General features: G+C 48.0%; 1 protein-coding gene across 1 annotated transcript in view; it reads right to left on the reverse strand.

Moving 5' to 3' along the window:
• NPHS1 (NPHS1 adhesion molecule, nephrin) overlaps nucleotides 1–13,890 on the reverse strand; it is a 57,850-nt gene extending 43,960 nt beyond the window's left edge. The window contains exons 1-9 of the mRNA XM_081203510.1: nucleotides 13,759–13,890; nucleotides 11,463–11,577; nucleotides 9,910–10,113; nucleotides 8,387–8,509; nucleotides 7,206–7,337; nucleotides 4,461–4,542; nucleotides 3,365–3,468; nucleotides 2,156–2,277; nucleotides 205–376 (exon numbers count right to left, since the gene is read on the reverse strand). Coding sequence (XP_081059636.1) covers nucleotides 205–376; nucleotides 2,156–2,277; nucleotides 3,365–3,468; nucleotides 4,461–4,542; nucleotides 7,206–7,337; nucleotides 8,387–8,509; nucleotides 9,910–10,113; nucleotides 11,463–11,523 — 1,000 coding nt within the window. The 5' untranslated portion in view covers nucleotides 11,524–11,577; nucleotides 13,759–13,890. The remainder of the gene's footprint in view (nucleotides 1–204; nucleotides 377–2,155; nucleotides 2,278–3,364; nucleotides 3,469–4,460; nucleotides 4,543–7,205; nucleotides 7,338–8,386; nucleotides 8,510–9,909; nucleotides 10,114–11,462; nucleotides 11,578–13,758) is intronic.
• Between the last annotated feature and the right edge of the window lie 4,228 nt (nucleotides 13,891–18,118).

Here is an 18,118-nt window from a genome sequence, read left to right on the forward strand (position 1 = left end):
GCATGGCTACAGCACCCACAAATTAGCATTTGCTTGTCCCCTCCCCAAGTCACCAAATATTTCCCCCCTACACACACACTTCTGTGGGGATGAGTGGTCCCAGGAAAGGAAGAGCAGGATATTCAGTCAAGTCTTGTTGAAACCAGTCACCTTCATGACAAACTACCCAGGTATGTTTTGGGAAGGGACAGTCCCAACACTCACAGACCACGTGTAGAGTGATGCTGGCTTGCAGGGGAAGGGGCAAGACTTGGTTCAAGGCCTGGCAGCTGATTGTAGCCATGTTGTCTTCTGCTGTGATGCTGAGGCTGAGGGAGCTCCGGGACAATTGGCCGGCATCGTCTGTCTCCCAGTTCGTGGAAATCACTTCATCATTCTGTAAGGCACAAGCCCATATCTGAGATCCAGGGGGAAGAGCCTGGAAGCTGAAGGATGGGGACCTGACCAACCAGGGGGCGGTGTTGGCAAGATAGGGGAGGGGCCTGGCAGTGCCTAGTATACCTGAAGGAGCATCTCCACCCCCATCGTTCAGTCCAAACACTGAGGTCCAGCTCTGAGGGCCTTCTGGTGGTTCCCTCACCATGAGAAGTGAGGTTACAGGGAACCAGGCAGAGGGCCTTCTCGGTAGTGGCACCCGCCCTGTGGAATGCTCTCCCATCAGATGTCAAGGAAATAGACAACTATCTGACTTTGAGAAGACATCTGAAGGCAACCATGTTTAGGGAAGTTTTTAAAGTTTGATGTTTTATCGTGTTTTTAATATTCTGCTGGGAGCCGCCCAGAGTGGCTGGGGAAACCCAGACAGATGAGTGGGGTATAAATAAAGTAGCAGTAGTAGTATGCCAGGATAGGAGCAGAGGACAGATGCAGTTAGGCAATCAGTAACAATCTGCTGGCCCTAAGGCACCATGACTTTGGAGCTCAATGAGCACAGGGGCTGAGCAAATAGCAAACTTTATCAAGCCAACGGGGAAATAACATGCTTTGGGCTCCCAGACTTCTTTCCTTCCTTCTCTTAGAGGCCAGGAGAAGGAGGATAGAGCCTAGGGCCCAGCAAACCTTGTAACACCATATACAAATTGGACAACATGTGGCTTGCTGCCGCCATTCATAAAGCCTCTATGCAGCATCACTAGAAAACCTCAGGGATGTTGGAAGCTGCTTTCTAGTGCTTGTAAGACTCCTGGTCTATCTAGCTATACCCCTTGGAGCAGCCAGTCCAGAGTTTCAGGCAGGGGTCTTTCCTGTAGAAGGCTAGCATTGAATCTTGGGTCTTCTGTGTGAACGCCGTGTGCTCTGTGGCTCTTTCTCGGTAGAACAGCCACCATGTGGAGCAACTGCTGTATGCGGGCTGTTTCAAACCATGTGAGAACTGTAATACATTGAGCAATCCTTAGCTGCTTTGTCATCAATGAATATACATGAACATTCCAACTGATGAGAGGGATGGGCGAATCACAGAATGTTGAGCTACTGCTATAAAGAAGGGAGAAAGGGAACAGAAACACGGAGGGGAGACTGGGGTGCTGAAAGAGAAGAAGACCCACCAGGAACAAGGATGGAGGAGGCAAGGAAGAAGGCCAGGTGACTGGGGGGGGGGGATGGAGGCTGCAGCAAGTCAAGGAGAAGGTGGAAGAGGCCAAGGGCTAAAAGACAGGCAGAGTGGATTGAGGAATGTAGGGAGAGATCAAAGAGAACAGAAAGCTGAGCTAAAACTCCACACCAGATAATGGGACAGGAAGGGCTGTACTGTTGCTGATGTAGCAGAAGGGGAATTGTGGGGTCATATATAGCCTGTCAGAAAATCTGGCTGCAGGTCCCTCACTGGCTGCTAACAGAATAATTACCACCAGGTGGCACTCACTGGAACGTTTTTGCATTTACAGCCTGGAAGTCACAGAAATGTCCACCCAAATGTTAAGGAGAGCAGGAGTCATGATCTGCTGTACAGTATCCCAAGCTCCAGACACCCGGGGGGAGGATCTGGGCTTTCTCCAATAGCAAATGATTTGTCGTCCTGCTCACAAAAAAAGAAAAGAATTGTGCACACACAAAAACAGCTCTCCTCTCCCCAGAGCACAAGGGGGGGAGGGGAACTCAACTCATCAAACAAGTCAGTACAAAAAGACTAGCGCCTCAAAGTTCCCCCACTCACCTTTAGCCATTGCAGGGTAGCCAGTGGGTTCCCACTCAAAGAAATACAGGTCAGCTCTATCTTGTCCTTGGCTTTTACTGTGGGGGCATCGTATCCCTTGATGACAGGTGGCTGTGGTGGGACTGTCAAAGAGAGAAGAACGATATGGCTGAAACTCATAGGAGAGGAGGTCCCTAAGGCCACCAGTTCCTGTTTACCTACAGCAACCTTCCCTTTCCATAGGGGTGGAGAGGCAGTGTGGTGCAGTGGTTAGAGTGTCAGACTAGGGCCTAACTGCAGTTTCCAGGGCAAGCGCAAGGGAAGTCTCGCATAGAATGCATTGCGGTAATCCATTCTTGAAGTCACCAGTGCATCAACTACGGTAGCCAAGCTCTCCTTGTTCAGGAATGGTCAGAGATGTCATACCCATTGACCATTATGCTTGACCGCTGGCCAGACTGGCTGGGGCTGATGGGAGCTGGAGTCCAGCAACATCTAGAGGCCACAGATTCTGCACCTTTGCTCTAAATCAGTCAAAGGCTACTGAGTTATCATCGTCAAAATGATAGGGCAAAAGCTGGGGCGCAGGTCTGTTTTGAATGACAAGCGCTGATCCACAGAGGAAACTAAACACACCCAAATCAAAGAGGCTGTTTACAAGGACTTAGGAGGATGGCATTTGCCTGGCTGGGTTGGCCAGACCTTAAAGATTTAGGTGACATCCACACCATTATCTTAAAATGCATTTAAAGCACATGTATTCCTACAAATAAATCCTAGGAATTGTAGTTTGTCAAGGGTGCTGAGAATTGTAGCTCTGTGAACGGTAAACTACAGTTGCCAGGATTCTTTGGGGGAAGACGTGTGCTTTAAAAGTGTGGTGTGGATTGGACCTCAGCAGATATGGGCTATTTCCATCACATGCTGACCTTGTCTTGTTTTCAAAAGAACCTTTAAAAAAGAAAACCCAACCCACCCTTTAATTATCTCATACTTTCCCTTGTCCATTTGCTCTGTCATCGTCTCTTGTTTCTTCTGCCTTTTATTGCAACTGCCCTGGGTGATCTCTCGCTTCCTCCTCCACCTCCTCATTCCTTATCCTTTTGTGTTTGTTTGTTTTTATTAGGAAAGAAATAACAGTTTCCTTGGGCACTTAGTGGCGATTATGCTGACGGTTACCTTTAGCCCTGGAAAAGGGAAAGGTCTGACGAAGCATTCCAAGTGACTTACACAGGATATTCATGGTGAAGCTGACAACAACTGGGATTAAGGCAACTGGGTTAGAAGCTGCGCACGTCAGCCGTTGCCTGTTGTCTGAGCTCTGGGGAGTGATCCTGGAAGAAAGCAGAGGAGGAGACCACAGGAGCGATTCAAAGCTAGTAATTGTTTTTGGTGGGGGGTGGTCTGGTTTGGTTCACACAAACCTACATCATTTGCACTTTCCAAAGGAATACACTAAACCAAACTGCAGCTGCCTTCGAAATTCTCACTTCTCCTAATTTGGCAATACAGTTGTCCAGCTAAAGAATGGGTTAAAAAATGGGTATAGCAGGGGAAAATGTGTGCATCAAAATGCATAAGTTAGTGAAAACGGCGTGAAAAAATGCATCCCTTTTGGAGGGGAAATTGCTTTGCAAAAAATGTGTTGATTAGAGAATATTTGCATGCAAAAATGTGTATCTGAGGAGAATTTTTTTTGAACTGCAAACTGATGAGGAAAGGTGGCAAACCGAATTTAAGATTGGAAAAATGATAAGCTGAGACAAACCACAATGGAAGGATTTATTCTTCCCTAGCTATCCTCTCATTTGGCCCCTACTCTGCATGTACCCCTCTCCACATTCCTTCAGCTTTTGACTTCCACTGTAGAGCAGCCTTTAAAAAAAAGATAAAGGACCCCTGGACGGTTAAGTCCAGTCAAAGGTGACTATAGCGTTGCAGCGCTCATCTTGCTTTCAGGCCAAGGGAGCTGGCGCTTGTCCACAGACAGTTTTCCGGGTCATGTGGCCAGCATGACTAAACCGCTTCTGGTGCAACAGAACACCCTGACAGAAACCAGAGCACACGGATGCACTATTTACCTTCCCGCCACAGTGGTACCTATTTATCTACTTGCACTGGTGTGCTTTTGAACTGCTAGGGTGGCAGGAGCTGGGACAGAGCAACGGGAGCTCTCCCCATTGCGGGATTTGAACTGCCGACCTTCTGATTGGCAAGCCCAAGAGGCTCAGTGATTTAGACCAGAGCGCCACCCACATCCCAGAGCAGCCCTGCATACAGGCGACTGGGGGCTAGTGCTATAGAGTTCCTTCCATGTTCTTCGCACCTTAGCATGGCCTCTGTGCTGAAGAGCTTGTCGTTGGAGCCAGGTTGGATGCTGGATGACACATCTGTCACTTCCTTGTCACCTGGGGAGAAAGGGAAGATTGGTAAGGAGGATGCTAATTCCGTGGCCTAGTCAACCTTCCACATACCCCCATGGTAGCCCTCAAAAATACCCCCACCCCACCCCGCCAAGACTAGCACAGTATGAAGCAAGGGACCCTATGCTAGGAAGGGAAAAAACTGGCCTAAACTAGCTGGGTGCCCAAGGTGAGACCCTAGAATGGTACCTCCCTTCCCCACTAATAAACACACCTCTGAAAACCAGTTAGCAGGAGAAGGCCGCTATTCTGCTCAGGAACTGCTTGAGGGCTTCCCAGAGGCAACTGTGAGAACACAATGCAGGACTTAGATCTGATCTAGCAGGGCTCTGATTATGAGACAGGGGCCAGAGCTCAGTTGAAGAGCATCTGCTGTGCAGGCAGATGGTCCCAGCCTCAATCACTGTTATTTCCAGATTGCACAGGGAATGTCTCCTTGCCGGGAACCCTAGAACGCCACAGCCAGGCAGTGTGGCCAGTACTGAGCCACATGTACCAATGGTCTGAAGCAGAATAAGGCAGCTTCCTAAGTTCTAAGCACAGATCACCATCTTCCATGCTCTGGCACAGTTCCAGGACATTTCAATGACAGCTTGTGCAACAGAATTTCTATTGGGATAAGAGGGTCTAATTACCTAATGAAATCCTTTCGTATGCAGTGTGAGCAGCGTTTAACTAGTGAATCTTGATTAGAGAGTAGACTTTACCTGTTGCAATTACACAGAGAGAGATGCGTGTAGGGAAAGGGGGAGTTGTTTATTGTAGGAAATACATAACTCAGATAGAAAAGTTTCTAGTTCTAGAATGTGGTATATACCAGCCTCATTTAGCCAACATACTTAACTCTAAAGGATGCATGAAGGGGTTAAGACCACAGAGTAAGCTGTCCTGCCAAGCTTAGCTAGGTTATACACCCTCACTTTGGGAGGTAGGGTTACCAAACACTTTGTTCTTTTTCTTCCACCATGTGAACCCTTCTAATAAGGATATCTAAGCTGAACGTTCGAAGTCATCTTTGTGCTTCTATACAAATAACTTAGAAGCATTTCCCACTTTTTGAAACTAAGTTGTACTGCTTGTCTTTTCTTGCTGCTGTATGGAAAAACACATGAATCTGACCTTTGAAAAGTAAACTATTTTTAACTTACCAATCGTGTGGTCTCTTTCTATGCTAAGGGAAGAGCGGAGCTTTGGAAGAAACTTAGAAGGGGGTATTTTAAAGGTCTAACAGCCAATATTTCCACGCTTTACTTTGCTGCATGTTTGTGATTTTAAATCTCTGCTGGGGCTCTCTCACCAAAGAGTACCTGCCCCAAACCCTGGATCTAAGCATCCAGAGAATTTTCCTTCTATTTTATGATGTCTAGTATGTTCCCCTTAAACAAGCAACAACAACAACCTAACTAGTCTAGAAAACAACAAGGCATCCATGCTTGCTCATCTACTCTCTCAGAGTATAGTAAAAGATGACCTCTCCTCTTGAGGTCCAAGAATCAGTGGGAAGAGGAAGAAGCTGTAAACAGGATGCAACTGAAGACATATCAGTCTAAACAACAAGTAGATAGAGAACTAAGCTGATAGGCTAAAGGTACATGGATAGTATGGGAATGTGACTGTCCCTCAGTCTATTTGTCTTAATCCAATGCAAAGCTCTCTTTTTACGAATTGAGTTGCACCCAAACTTCCATGGGCCAAAACTCGTCTTGCCATTTGCTCTGCTACTTTTAATGGCACCCCGACAAATCTGATTGTGTTATTTTAGAGACTTTAAAATGTTCGCCAATATTAATATTTATGGTTCCGATAGGACAAGATTAGACCATGGTGAATGTATCTTCTTAGATCAGCTGATTGTATAAACAAACCGCTGCTGGTGTCTGGTGCTGGATCAAATGTATGTTGAAAGGCGGAGAAATGTTACATTTAAGTTTCTCTATAGTTTTATCTCTAGTTGACTAAGGAATTATTCATGCATGAGAATTCCTCATTATAACTGTGCAAAAGCTAGATTTCCTCCTCAATCAATGATGAATGCATTTGCACAGAGAGACGCTAGGAAAGCATTTCCTAAATAAATAAAACATTCAGATTATATCTCAATGTTTTCTGGGTGGGTGCCGTTTTTTGTTTTCATGTGTTATTTTTATTATTGTTATTATGGCCAGGGGGGCACAAAATGTGGAAGTGGCACAGGTCTCTCTGGACCTCAGAGAGGGCCTGTGAACCAGCCAGTGGAACCATTGTCCCAGAAACATCTCTTTGCTCAGTGAAAATGAGAAAAACTGGAGGATGATCCATTAGGGCAAATGGGCACTGCCCCACCAACCTGTCTGCCTTCATCCAAGCCCCACCTGCCTGCCTTCCTCTTTCTGCTCAGTCCACGGGGTGGCACTGCCACCGCCTCCGTCTTTGTGTTGCCCTTGTAGAACTCAGTGGGGAGAAGGATGGAGCAAATACTAGAATTAGTTGCCTCTGCCTGCCATGGGTTACAGCGCCACCTACTGGTTAGCCTCCCCGCCCTACAAGTCACAAAGAGCACCAGCAACCGCTGGCAAGGTTTATGACACAAAATCAGCCCCTGCCCCTCCCCTCCCAAAGAACAATCCCGCAACTTGTGGAAGGAACTAGGATTCATGCAACCTCCTCACCACTGCGGAAGGTAATCTCGGCTGCAGGCCGGGCATCTTCCACCTGGCAGTGCACCGTATATTCCATACCAGCCACCCAGGTCACTGTGCTGTTGGCTGGGTACTCCCTAATGAGTGGCCTCTTGGGGGGAACTATAAGAAAAGAAGTAAAGTGAAGAAGGGTGAGATGTGGTTGCTTTTCTCCACTCTACTTCCACCACCAGAAGCATCCTCCCCACATGTCAGGCTTCGGGGAATTGGCCCCCGTGGCCCTAAATGAGCAGATCAAACGAAAGGAATTCTTACCAGTTAGTTTCTTTAATAAACACAGCGAAGGACAAAAGAAAGCGTCAACCCAGAATGGTGGTGCTCCCAATTAAGGCTTACACTCCCTCCGTCCCTATTAATCTATGTCACTCTTACGTTTTGTAATCTGAGCTTGTACCCTCTGCGCTTTCTGTTCTGAGTCTTTCTGAGCTCTTCTCAAACTTGGGCTGTCCAGAGGCTGTGAATCTGTTAACCCTCTCGCTTCCAGTGTTTCTTCTCCTAGCTGTTCCCCATCCAGTATTTCCCAACTTCTGCCTTCTGAACTATGCCCTTCTGCTAACCGCTGTTCCAGATCTAGACTATCCTCCTGCTCCTAGGAAGATTCAGGAGCAGGAGCAGGGGGAAGGGGGGCTCCCACCATTCCTCCTCAGTGCATCCCTCCTCAACACGGTCCCTGACACCACACAGCACTTTCATAGCTAAAACCATTGTGTGCAAAGGGTTAATGCAGATTCAGTCAGATCAGGCGACCCTTTTCAGCTCAGAGGCCAAATTCTCTTGGGATCAACCTTCCAGGGTCTGCATACCAGTTCAGATGCAGAAGTGGGCAGAGCATTGGATGTGATGCTTCTCTTGTCCAATAGGCTTCATTCCAGCCATGTGAAACACAAAGGTTTCTATGGGCACACACACACACAGGCCCAGGCACCACACATCTCTCCCTCCTCCTCCCAAGGAAGAAAGAGGCATTGTCACAGCACAAGGGCACATTCCAGCCAGGCAAAAGAACCCAAAGAGGGTGTGGCCTCTGGGAAAGGGTGTGGTCCGCAGAGAGTCACATGGCTGTTTCTCAACCAGTTCTGGAAGAGGGAATGCAAATGAATTGATTAGGAGAGGAGCCGACCGTGAGCTCCCAGATTCCTTCTGGCACTTACTCAGCACAGAGAGCAGCACACTGCGAGAGATGATGCCTCTGCTTTTCTCCGAAGGTCCCACCTGGCACTCGTACACGGCATCGTCTTCCAGTTGGCTCCTTGTTATTTGCAGGTTAAACTTGCCTGAAGTATCAAAAGGCAAGTCGAAATGATATTTTCCCCCATGTTTGGTTCAAATTATTCTCATTCTGGGACACATTCTCCAATCCTGCTTTGGGCTTGCTAGTTATCAGACACATGGCACTGTTACCCATCCAAGAGGGTTCTCCAATCCTCTCCCAGCTATTTCACTATACAGTGGACACTTGGGTTGTGAATGTGATCCGTGCGGGATGCACGTTCGCAACCCGCAGCATTCGCAACCTGCGCAGGTTGAGATTCAGCGCTTCTGCACATGCACAACTGCTGAAACCCGGAAGTAACCCGTTCCAGTACTTCCAAGTTTTGGCAGTCCGTAACCTGAAAAAAACGCAACCTGAAGTATCTGTAACCCAAGGTATGACTATACTGTGTCACCTTCTCCATAACTATTAATACGCTGGTGCTGTCCTTCCTAAAGCAGGATTTGGTGTCCTAAAAATGCCATTTATCAGTTATTTCAGAAGCACCAAGTTTCAACTTCATTTCAGTTTTGTTTTATTTAAATAAAGAAATTGCCACCGCTTCCCCTCTAGAAAAAAAAATCCTACATGATTCCACAGGAAGAACACTTAAGTCAATATCATAACCATTTAAATCCTCTCCAAAAAAACAACAACCCCAAAAAAATTAAAACAGTAGGATGGCAGTGGATGAAGCAATATATCTTAGCACCAATGGAATATACAACATCAGCACGTTCATACAAACCTAATGTGAGGAGATGGGTTTTTTTCGGTTTCACAACAATTCCTCCCAACATAAATCTTAGTCAGTTCCAGTCTTTCCCCCAGAACCTGACAAATGTCCCCATCACTCCTATCGTGGGTCTGTGTTCCCTAATATAAATCACAAATATGTTCCTAGCTCTCATGATTGCTGGCAAATCATGAGACTGGAGATGTCTCCATGCTTTTTCCCTTCCCTTCCTTCCTTGGCAATTTTCTTGAAATTATTTGAAAACCTTATTCACAAAAATAGAGCTGAAGCAGTGTTGCAAAGCAGAACCAGACGTCGGAGGACAGGGAATCTGTGGCCCTCTAAATCAGGGGTGCACAACCTGCAACCCTCCAGTAGTTTCTGGACTACAGCTCCCATCAGCCCCAGCCAGCATAGCCAGTGATCAGGGATGATGGGAGGTGTAGTCCAACAACATCTGGAAGGCCACAGGTTGTGCACCCCTGCTCTAGATGTTGTTGGACTCCAGCTCCCATCAGCCCCAGCCAGCATGGCCAGGAATGATGGGTGTTGTAGTCTAGCAACTTCTGGAAGGCCACAGATTTCCCAGCCCTGCCCTAATTGATAGTGGCAGCTAGTTGGAAGTGGCAGCTTGGTGGAAGCTAGTTCCAATGACCCCCCCCACAAAAAACCTGGAGACTTCTCACCTTGGCTAGGATCTCTCACCATGCTGTAGCGTGGGAACCTAGGGATGTCCTGGTTGGGTCCCAACAAAAGCCCATCCTTCACCCACTGCACAATGCCAGATAGGTTGTCCACCTCACACCTTAGCAGAGCTGTTTTCCCTTCATGGACGGTGACGTTATCCGGCTCCACACGGAAGGCCTGTTGAAGGTTCTCAGCACAGCAACCTAGGAGATCCACAATATGAATGATGGCCAACAGCTATGCTCATTCAAAGTCTGCCTATTTCCTCCAATCCAACTACATGCAAATGTCCACTTCCCTGAAACTCAGCAAAGAAAAGGGAGGCTATCAGAGAACAGCTCAAATGCAACTACACCTTTCCAAACAGGTGGCTGTCCAGTCGGTGCCTCAACACCTCCAAGCAAAAGAGAGCCCACCACCTCCTACAGCAGCCTCTGTTCCACTCTCAAACAGCTCTTGCTGTTGGGAAATTCCCCCTCATCTTTAGCTGAAATCTACTTCCTTGAAATTTCCATCCATTGGTTCTAGCCAAGGCTGCTTGAACTTCTGCATGACAGCCCTTCAGATATTTAAAGACACTTGTCATGCTTCTCCTGGGGAAGGGTGGCAGGTCATGGTATATGTATAGCATATATGTATAACATCTGCTATACATACAGAAGGTCCCACATTCAATCCCTGGCATCTCCAAGAAGGGCTGAAAACATCCCCTGTGTGAAAATCCCCTGCCAGTCAGTGTAGACAATGCTGGACTCACTGGACCAGTTGTCTAACTCAGTATAAAGCAGTATCCTTTGTTCCTCCCCTAATCTTCTTTTCTCCAGGTGAAACATCTCCAGCTCCTTCAACCATTCTTCACAGAACTTGGTTTCCAAACCCATCACCATCCCAGTCACCCTCCTCTGGACTCTCTTAAGTTCCTCAATGCCCTTATTAAAATGTGGTGACCAGAACTAGATGCAGTACTCTAGATGCAGCCTGTCCAGCTCAGAATCAGGTGCAATTATTACTTCCCAAGATCTGGACACAAGATCTGGGTAACAGAAGCATTGATACCCCTTTGGAACTGCACCCCATCCTTCCTTATATGACCCAGCGTGTCAGGAGCTCTAAGCTGTCATGTCCTACTGTGAAGGATTAGGGCTTTGGGGTATTTTATATTGCATTTTAGGTTGTAAAACTCAAGTTGTAAAATGCTTGCTTTTTGCTTTAAAGGCTTACTTGCACATGAGGGTCAAAAGTTCACAGAAGGTCAAAAGTACAGGAGGAATGGTTTGGCACAGCCTGAACCAGTTAAGTCCAGCAGGTTATTTAGTGGAGATAGCCAGAGAATAATCAAGATATCCACTTGGCAGCAATGGTGAAGTGAAAAGGAAGGAGGGGTTGGTGTTCTTCCATTTCCTCTCACAAGGCAGGTTACAGCCCATGCCACCTCGCCTGCTTAGACCCTTCCTGGAGTCATGCGACTGGCCTCTGGGCAAAACAGACCAGCAGACCAGATAGATCATTGGTCTGGACCAGCAGTGCTCCTCTTAAGTTCTGTATGTCTCACCTTGGTTGATCAGGTTGAGGAGGAGACGGATGAGCAGGACGCCCAGGCACCAGGACACCATTCCTACCTGCTGTCACTCTGGAAGTAAGAATCAGGGTCTCAGGGTCTTGTAAACCTGCAAGCGATCATCACAGAGATGGTTGTGAGAGATGAAGGTAAGGGATAGTGACGGGGCCACTGGCACCTTTACCCTCATGCGAGCGGATGTGGATGACGTTAGACTTAAATATGAAGGAGAAAAAGACTTTTTAAGAACATAAGGAGATCATCTGGGAGATCATCATTGTGCTGGATCATCCAGTCAGTGATGCACGTAGGTAGTTTTAGGCTCTGGACTTAATGGTCTAGCAGCAGAGGTGGGCTCTTTAGAGAGTGATGTATTGCTTTATTTGCTTCAGAATGTGGGTTTGCTGCATTTGGGTGCCCTCCTGCTCATTCTGCAGAGCAAAGCCCTGGTCTTCTGCGCCCAAAGTCCTTCCCTAACAGCACCACTGCATCTAGTCCTAAAAATATAGAGAGATCCCTGCTGGATCAAAACAAAGATCACCTAGTTTGGCACCCTGTTTCCCATAGTGGCTGCCCAGGTGCCTCTGAAATGCCCATCCATCAACTGGTACCCAGAGGCATAATGCCTATGATAATGGAGGTAATATACAGCCCTCGCGACTAGCAGCCTCATCCTCCATGAATTTATCTAATTGAAGTCAATGAGCTACATCAGAGGTTAGCGGACTCCATGGCTCAAATGTGCATTGCGTAAAGAAGTGCTTCCAGCATTCAGCTTCAGTGTGTGGCCCTGGATCCTAGTATTATGACAGAGGGGAGGAAACTTCTCTCCGTCCATTTCTCCACATCACACAATCAGTGCCATTGTCGTGGGCCAGGGGTCAGCTTCACCTGCTGAACAGCAGCCTGAAGGGGAGAAGCTGGAATGGCTCCACCTGCAACTGATCAGCCTTCAAGGACATGGAGAAGAAGGGTAGTGATGAGAAACAGCTGGCTTCAGCCTTCTTAAACAGAGCTCTCAGCAGCACTCAGATGCTGGAAACAATGTCTGTGGTTCCAGGCCCTACCTTGCTGCTTCTTCCTCTACATCTGGACCCTTGACTCTGTGATCACCTGGATTCCCTGACCTCAGGGCTGTTTGACTTCATATGTGGATTCTGCTCTCAGGCAAGTGTTCCTTAGAGACTCCTAGCCCCAGCTTGCTCAGCAACGGGACTCGATGGGGCCACAACAGCCATTGGTGACCCTGGGCTTTTTTAAATTATTCCCATCAGTTGTCTTTTCCCCCAAACTTAAAAGTCTCAAACGTTTAGTTTTCACTGTCGGGAAAGTATCAATAACTGGTTTTATTGAGAATTTTGACATTTTAGTTCATAGCTTTAGAGGTGCTGTGGTTCCTTTTTACAAAGAAGTGGTATATAAATGTTGAACAACCATTAAAGCTTTTCTTTATCTTCTTTGCTGTTCTTTCCCAGCTGTCAGATCTCCTTCTGCCCTCTCCAGAGCAACAGCAAACATCTGTTCCAACTTCTGCCCATCCAAGAGTCAGAAGACAGCTATCATGTCTCCCTTTAATCTTCTCTTCCCCGAGCTAAACAATTATTTATCTTACTGAACAAGATTTATATACTGCTTGATTGTAGGAAACGCTCTAAGAGGTTACCATAAATATTAAAATTATCAATAAAAACCTTGAAAAACAATTAAACTCAACAGCATAAAAGATTAAGACATATCAACATCTCCATGTCTAGACAGGCTTGCCTAAATGAAAATGTTTTTCAGCATGAACTAGTAGAGTGAATGCACCTGCCTGGTGTCAACAGACAGGGACTTCCAAAGTATAGATACTGCCACACTAAAAATTTCTTACAGCTGCAGAGCAAGTATCAAGTGATGCCTGTAACCATGCCAGTTTGCTATATTGAAGCAGCCAGGTGGGTTTATATGGGGTAAGCAAGTAAACTGGTCCCTGGCTGTTAAGCAAGTCAACATGCCCAGGTCCTTCCTCAAGTCATAGGATTTGGTTTCCATACCCAGCAACTATCCTAATTCCCCTCCCTGGAAACTCTAAAGCACTTCAATGCTTTTAAAATGTGAACTGGGTGCAGTACTCTAGGTTCAGCCTGGCCAGCAATGAAGAGAGAAGAACTATTACTTTTTGCAGGCTGGACATTAATGAAAGCATTGATCTCTCTCTCTCTCTCTCTCTCTCTCTCTCTCTCTCTCTCTCTCTCTCTCACACACACACACACACACACACACACACACACACACACCATGATCTTACCTTGCTCCAAGTGCCCAGTGTCCAGAGATTGACTCTTCTGAGCCTCTCCTGAAGTAGGACTGCCGAGTCAGTGAGATGGCTGAGATGCCAGCGCTGGTCCCTCCTCCACAGCCGCCTGCTAAGGAACCTGCCCACTTCATCGCTTGCGAGCACCTAAGGAAAACAAGCAGAGGCCAGGAATCCACCCCATTCTCCATGGAGGAGGGCAGTGCTGACTCCACGATTTGGGTGGGCTCCACAGAATCCTGACTGGGAGGGGAGGCCTTAAACGGGAATAAGCAGGGCATGCGAAATGAATTTCCTGGTCTTCTTGAATACTTTGTGCAAAATGGAAAACGATAACACAAAATGGAAACAATGGCACTACGTACCAGTGGGCCCTGATATTGGGGGCTGGGAATCTCTTTCTAACCTATTTTCCAGAGGCAACAGTGGCTGAATATACACACCACAAACAGTGACCCGTCTTTTGAACTTTTAGGAGTTTGAACTTTAGACCTCTCTGCAGTCTAAATTAGCCATTTTTCCTAGTAGGTCGGGGCTGCACTAAAGGGGCAGTGATTTCTGATCACATGAAGATCTTGCATTACCCAAACAGCATCTTCGGCTCCTTTACCAGGATGTTATTATCCTTCTGCTTGCAGTGGCTAAAAGCAATGCTCTCTCACTTTCACATGAATAGGTGTGATGATCACAGGTCTTTAAAAGTTCAAGGGTTTGCTGTGTGAATACCTGGGCACATTCGAATCCGCCCAAAGTCAGGCCAGCTCTTACCAGCAGAGGGCAGCAGCATCACACACACTCTGCGACAAGGAGGGCGCTCAGCCCCCTGGAAACAGCAAGCCTGTTTAGGGACGAGGCAAGTTCTGCAAACACGGTCAAAGTCAAAAGGACAGAGGAAGCCACCGGCATCTGTGAAAGTTACCGAAGCAAAGGTAAAAGGGACACCCTGATTTGGGGACTGCCCTCCAGAAACGTTTCACCCTGATAAATCACCACTAGCAACAGACACCTTGCCAGGGACAAAGGGTCTAGTTTTCCTTGCCAGCACCTGCACTGACCAGAGGCTGTGCGCGCACAAATGCCCATTTGCATTGGGCGCGCCTTGGCAAGGATTGCCTGCACGCCCCACTCCGTGCTATCAGGCAGTGTGTGTGCCAGTTCACGACCAATGTATGCGATCTGCATTGCAGCACAGGCATAATCTCAGGTATAATAGCGATCGGAGTGGATTGCAGGAAGAGCAATGGCACCAGGTCATCCTGCAGCGCAACATATTAGTATGTCGGGCCATGCGCCCTGCTGCCGCTCTCGTTCGCGTTGGACCTACAAGAGCCACTTGCAAAGGCGCTGGCCTTTGGCTTGTCATCCCAGGCTCCCTCAGCCAAGTGTCCTCAGAGACAGCAGATTTGGCACTCGGCGGAAGGGACATATATTTTATAGGGGTCTCTTGGCAGGTGGCCTTCAGACACAGCACAGGAACACAGGAAGCTGCCTTACACAGAGTCAGATCAACAGAGCGGCCAGCCAAAGAAGAGAGTGGCTCTGGAGGAATAACCATACTGCTGCCTCCGAGCATCTGCCGCCTGAAGCAATTGCCTCGCTCTGCCCAATGATAGGGTTGGTCCTGCCTGGCTAAGCAGAGGTGGGGAATATAGGGAGCTGCCTTGTACAGACACCATCTAGCCCAGTTTTGTCTACCCTAACTGGCAGCAGCCCTCCGGGATTTTAAGACAGGACAATCCCATCCCTACCTGGTATCGAACCTGGGACCTTCTTCATGTGAAATGGATGCACTACCGCAGAGCCACAGCCCTCCTCTGCATGTCTTCAGCAGAATGCGAGCTGGTTTGTCCTCCAGCTGCATGGATTCTGCCAGTTTGATGGCGTCAGAGCACTCTGCGCATGAGTTGGACAGAGACAGGGGTTTTCTAGCACTGTCCTTGCTCCTGCTTCAGCATAACTTATGGAAAAGCCAATGCACACAGACTATGGACCCGCATGGAGGCTTTGTATGCACCATCGGGGGGGCTGTCCTTTTCAGGGGGGTTGTGCAGCCGCATGCTTTTATGTGGACATCCTCCTTCAAAAGCTGAAAACACTCTTCTCTCTAGGCCCGCTGATCATGAAAGAGGCTTCTTGCAGAAGGGAATATTCCCTGTTTCCAAAACCCTTTAGCAGAGCACACCAGCCATCCAGCTCCATAGAAGTCTTCAGGGATGCCTCAGTACATTTTGCTGCCCGAGGAGAAGAGCAAAAATGGTGTCTTCCTCCCCTCCAAACTCCAGGTACAGAAGTCAGGCTCACAGCTAATTCTGCTGGATCCTACTGGGATAGCTCAGTCGTTAGGACATGAGACTCTTCATCTCAGGGTTGTGGGTTTGAGCACCATGTGGGGCAAAAGATTCCTGCATAGCAGGAGGTTGGACGAGATGGCCCTAGTGGTCCCTTCCAATGCTACAATTCTGTGATTTTTATTTCAACTGTGGAGACGGAAGAGCATCCTCAACCAAACAGGAGGGCAGCAGGCTAGCTTAGGGGGCACAGGGCAGGCTGAATGGCAAACAGAAACAGCCCTGTCCTCCAACAGAGGGGATGGATACAGGGCTTGGGGAGAGCGACCATTGCTCTTTGACACACACACACAAGCATTTAATGCAGGATACATTGTCAGAGTTCGAGAACACACCTTCCATCCAGGCAAAAAGACTCAAGGCGGGTGCAAAAATCAGCACAAATGGTAGACCCATCTCTGCCCTATTGCCATTCCTTGCTCTGCAGTCTCGAATAGTGAATTGTCCATCATGGGAAGAGGAGTGGAAAGGGGATGGTCTGTTGCAATGACCCTGGTGGCTTCCTGGTGTGTAGGGAGGCCTACGCTCATATAGGACCCTGGCAGAGATACATTCCCGACTGGCATGTTCTCTCCCTCCTGGCCGTTCATTCGGGAGCTTCAAAAGCTTTCTTCAGCCCAAACATCACAGCGACCGATGCCAACCGACACCAGCACACTTAGGGATCTGCAGAGCTTGCGCATCATGCATGACAGACCTCAGCAACTCAGCATTTTGACTGATCTACTTTATTTACATATAAACACACACGGAGCACTGCAACATGGCTCCCTCTCTCTCTAGCATCAGACAGCAAAGAGAATGAACAAAGGACAATTTCCCACTTCAAGGAACACAGTAACACAAACATCCTGTCTCCGTCACTTCCCACTTTGTGGAGTCAAAACATATACCGTCATGTGATAGACAACAATCCCATGACCGCAATCATGGAGCAGGAATTCTAACAAGAAGAAGGTTTTGTTCCTCCTGCACAGGCACATCATAGAATTCTACAGTTGGAAGGGACCCCAAGGGTCATCTAGTAAAAACCCCCTGCAATGCCGGAATCCTGCCCCCAGCCATCCCTGGATGGGCTCGAACCACCAACCTTTTGGTTATGAACCAGGTGCACTGACCCACTGCACCAGCTTAGGGACTCCAGTAACGTGCTTTAATTTTTCTCCCACCCCAAATAAGACTGAATAGCATCCATTAACAGCAGACAGTGAAAAGCTGCGCTCTGGAACCTTTGAAGGATAAGAGCTAAACCAGCGCCCCACCCCCAGTGACCACAATTTCCTGGGGGTGGGGGTGAGGAGGACAGGTCTTGCCATTAGACCAAGAGCCCAGTCTGTTGCCATTCGTATTACAGTACTTAAGGAGGAGGCCTCAGCAATGAGAACTGATCTTGTTGCTATCTGCCTTGCTAAACACCTCCATTGGTTTGCACCTTGAGCTTGTTGATTCATGAAAAAAGCATGAGCCAGCTGTGTGATGCAGCTGCTTAAACACCTAATGCAATCATAGGCTGCCTACTCGGAATCACAGAGTACCAGACTGCAAGCCCAAGTTGCACACTGCTTAAATTGGTGCCCAGAAATGGACACTGTATTCCAGAGGTGGCCTGACCAACACAGAACAGAGCAGAACCTTAAACTCTTGCCACACATTAGTCATCTCTAGGGCATAAAGCAGAGGTTTTCAACCTTTTGGGGTCCATGGCTCCCTTGATCAACTATGTTCTTTCTGTGGGGCTCAGGAGCCCAGTTATGTCACCCCTTTCCTGCAGAGCTGGCAGCCCCTCACCCCTTTTTGAACCTTCCCTTGTGGAGTGTTCCCTCAGCCGCCTCTCCTCTCCTCTCTCCTTGGGAGTCTTCTGAGCACCTGGTCTCCGAGCTGCCTCCCTGCCCCAGAGAGAGGTGCCTCCTCACGCTGCCCCACAGGGGCCTGAGAAGCACCCCCTGGCCAGCACCAGAGACACCGTTCACCTAGGGAGCTTGTAGCAGGGGCTGCTGCAACAGACA

The sequence above is a fragment of the Podarcis bocagei genome (genome assembly GCF_964188305.1).
Source record: "Podarcis bocagei genome assembly, chromosome: 7".
NCBI classification, from domain to species: Eukaryota; Metazoa; Chordata; class Lepidosauria; order Squamata; family Lacertidae; genus Podarcis; species Podarcis bocagei.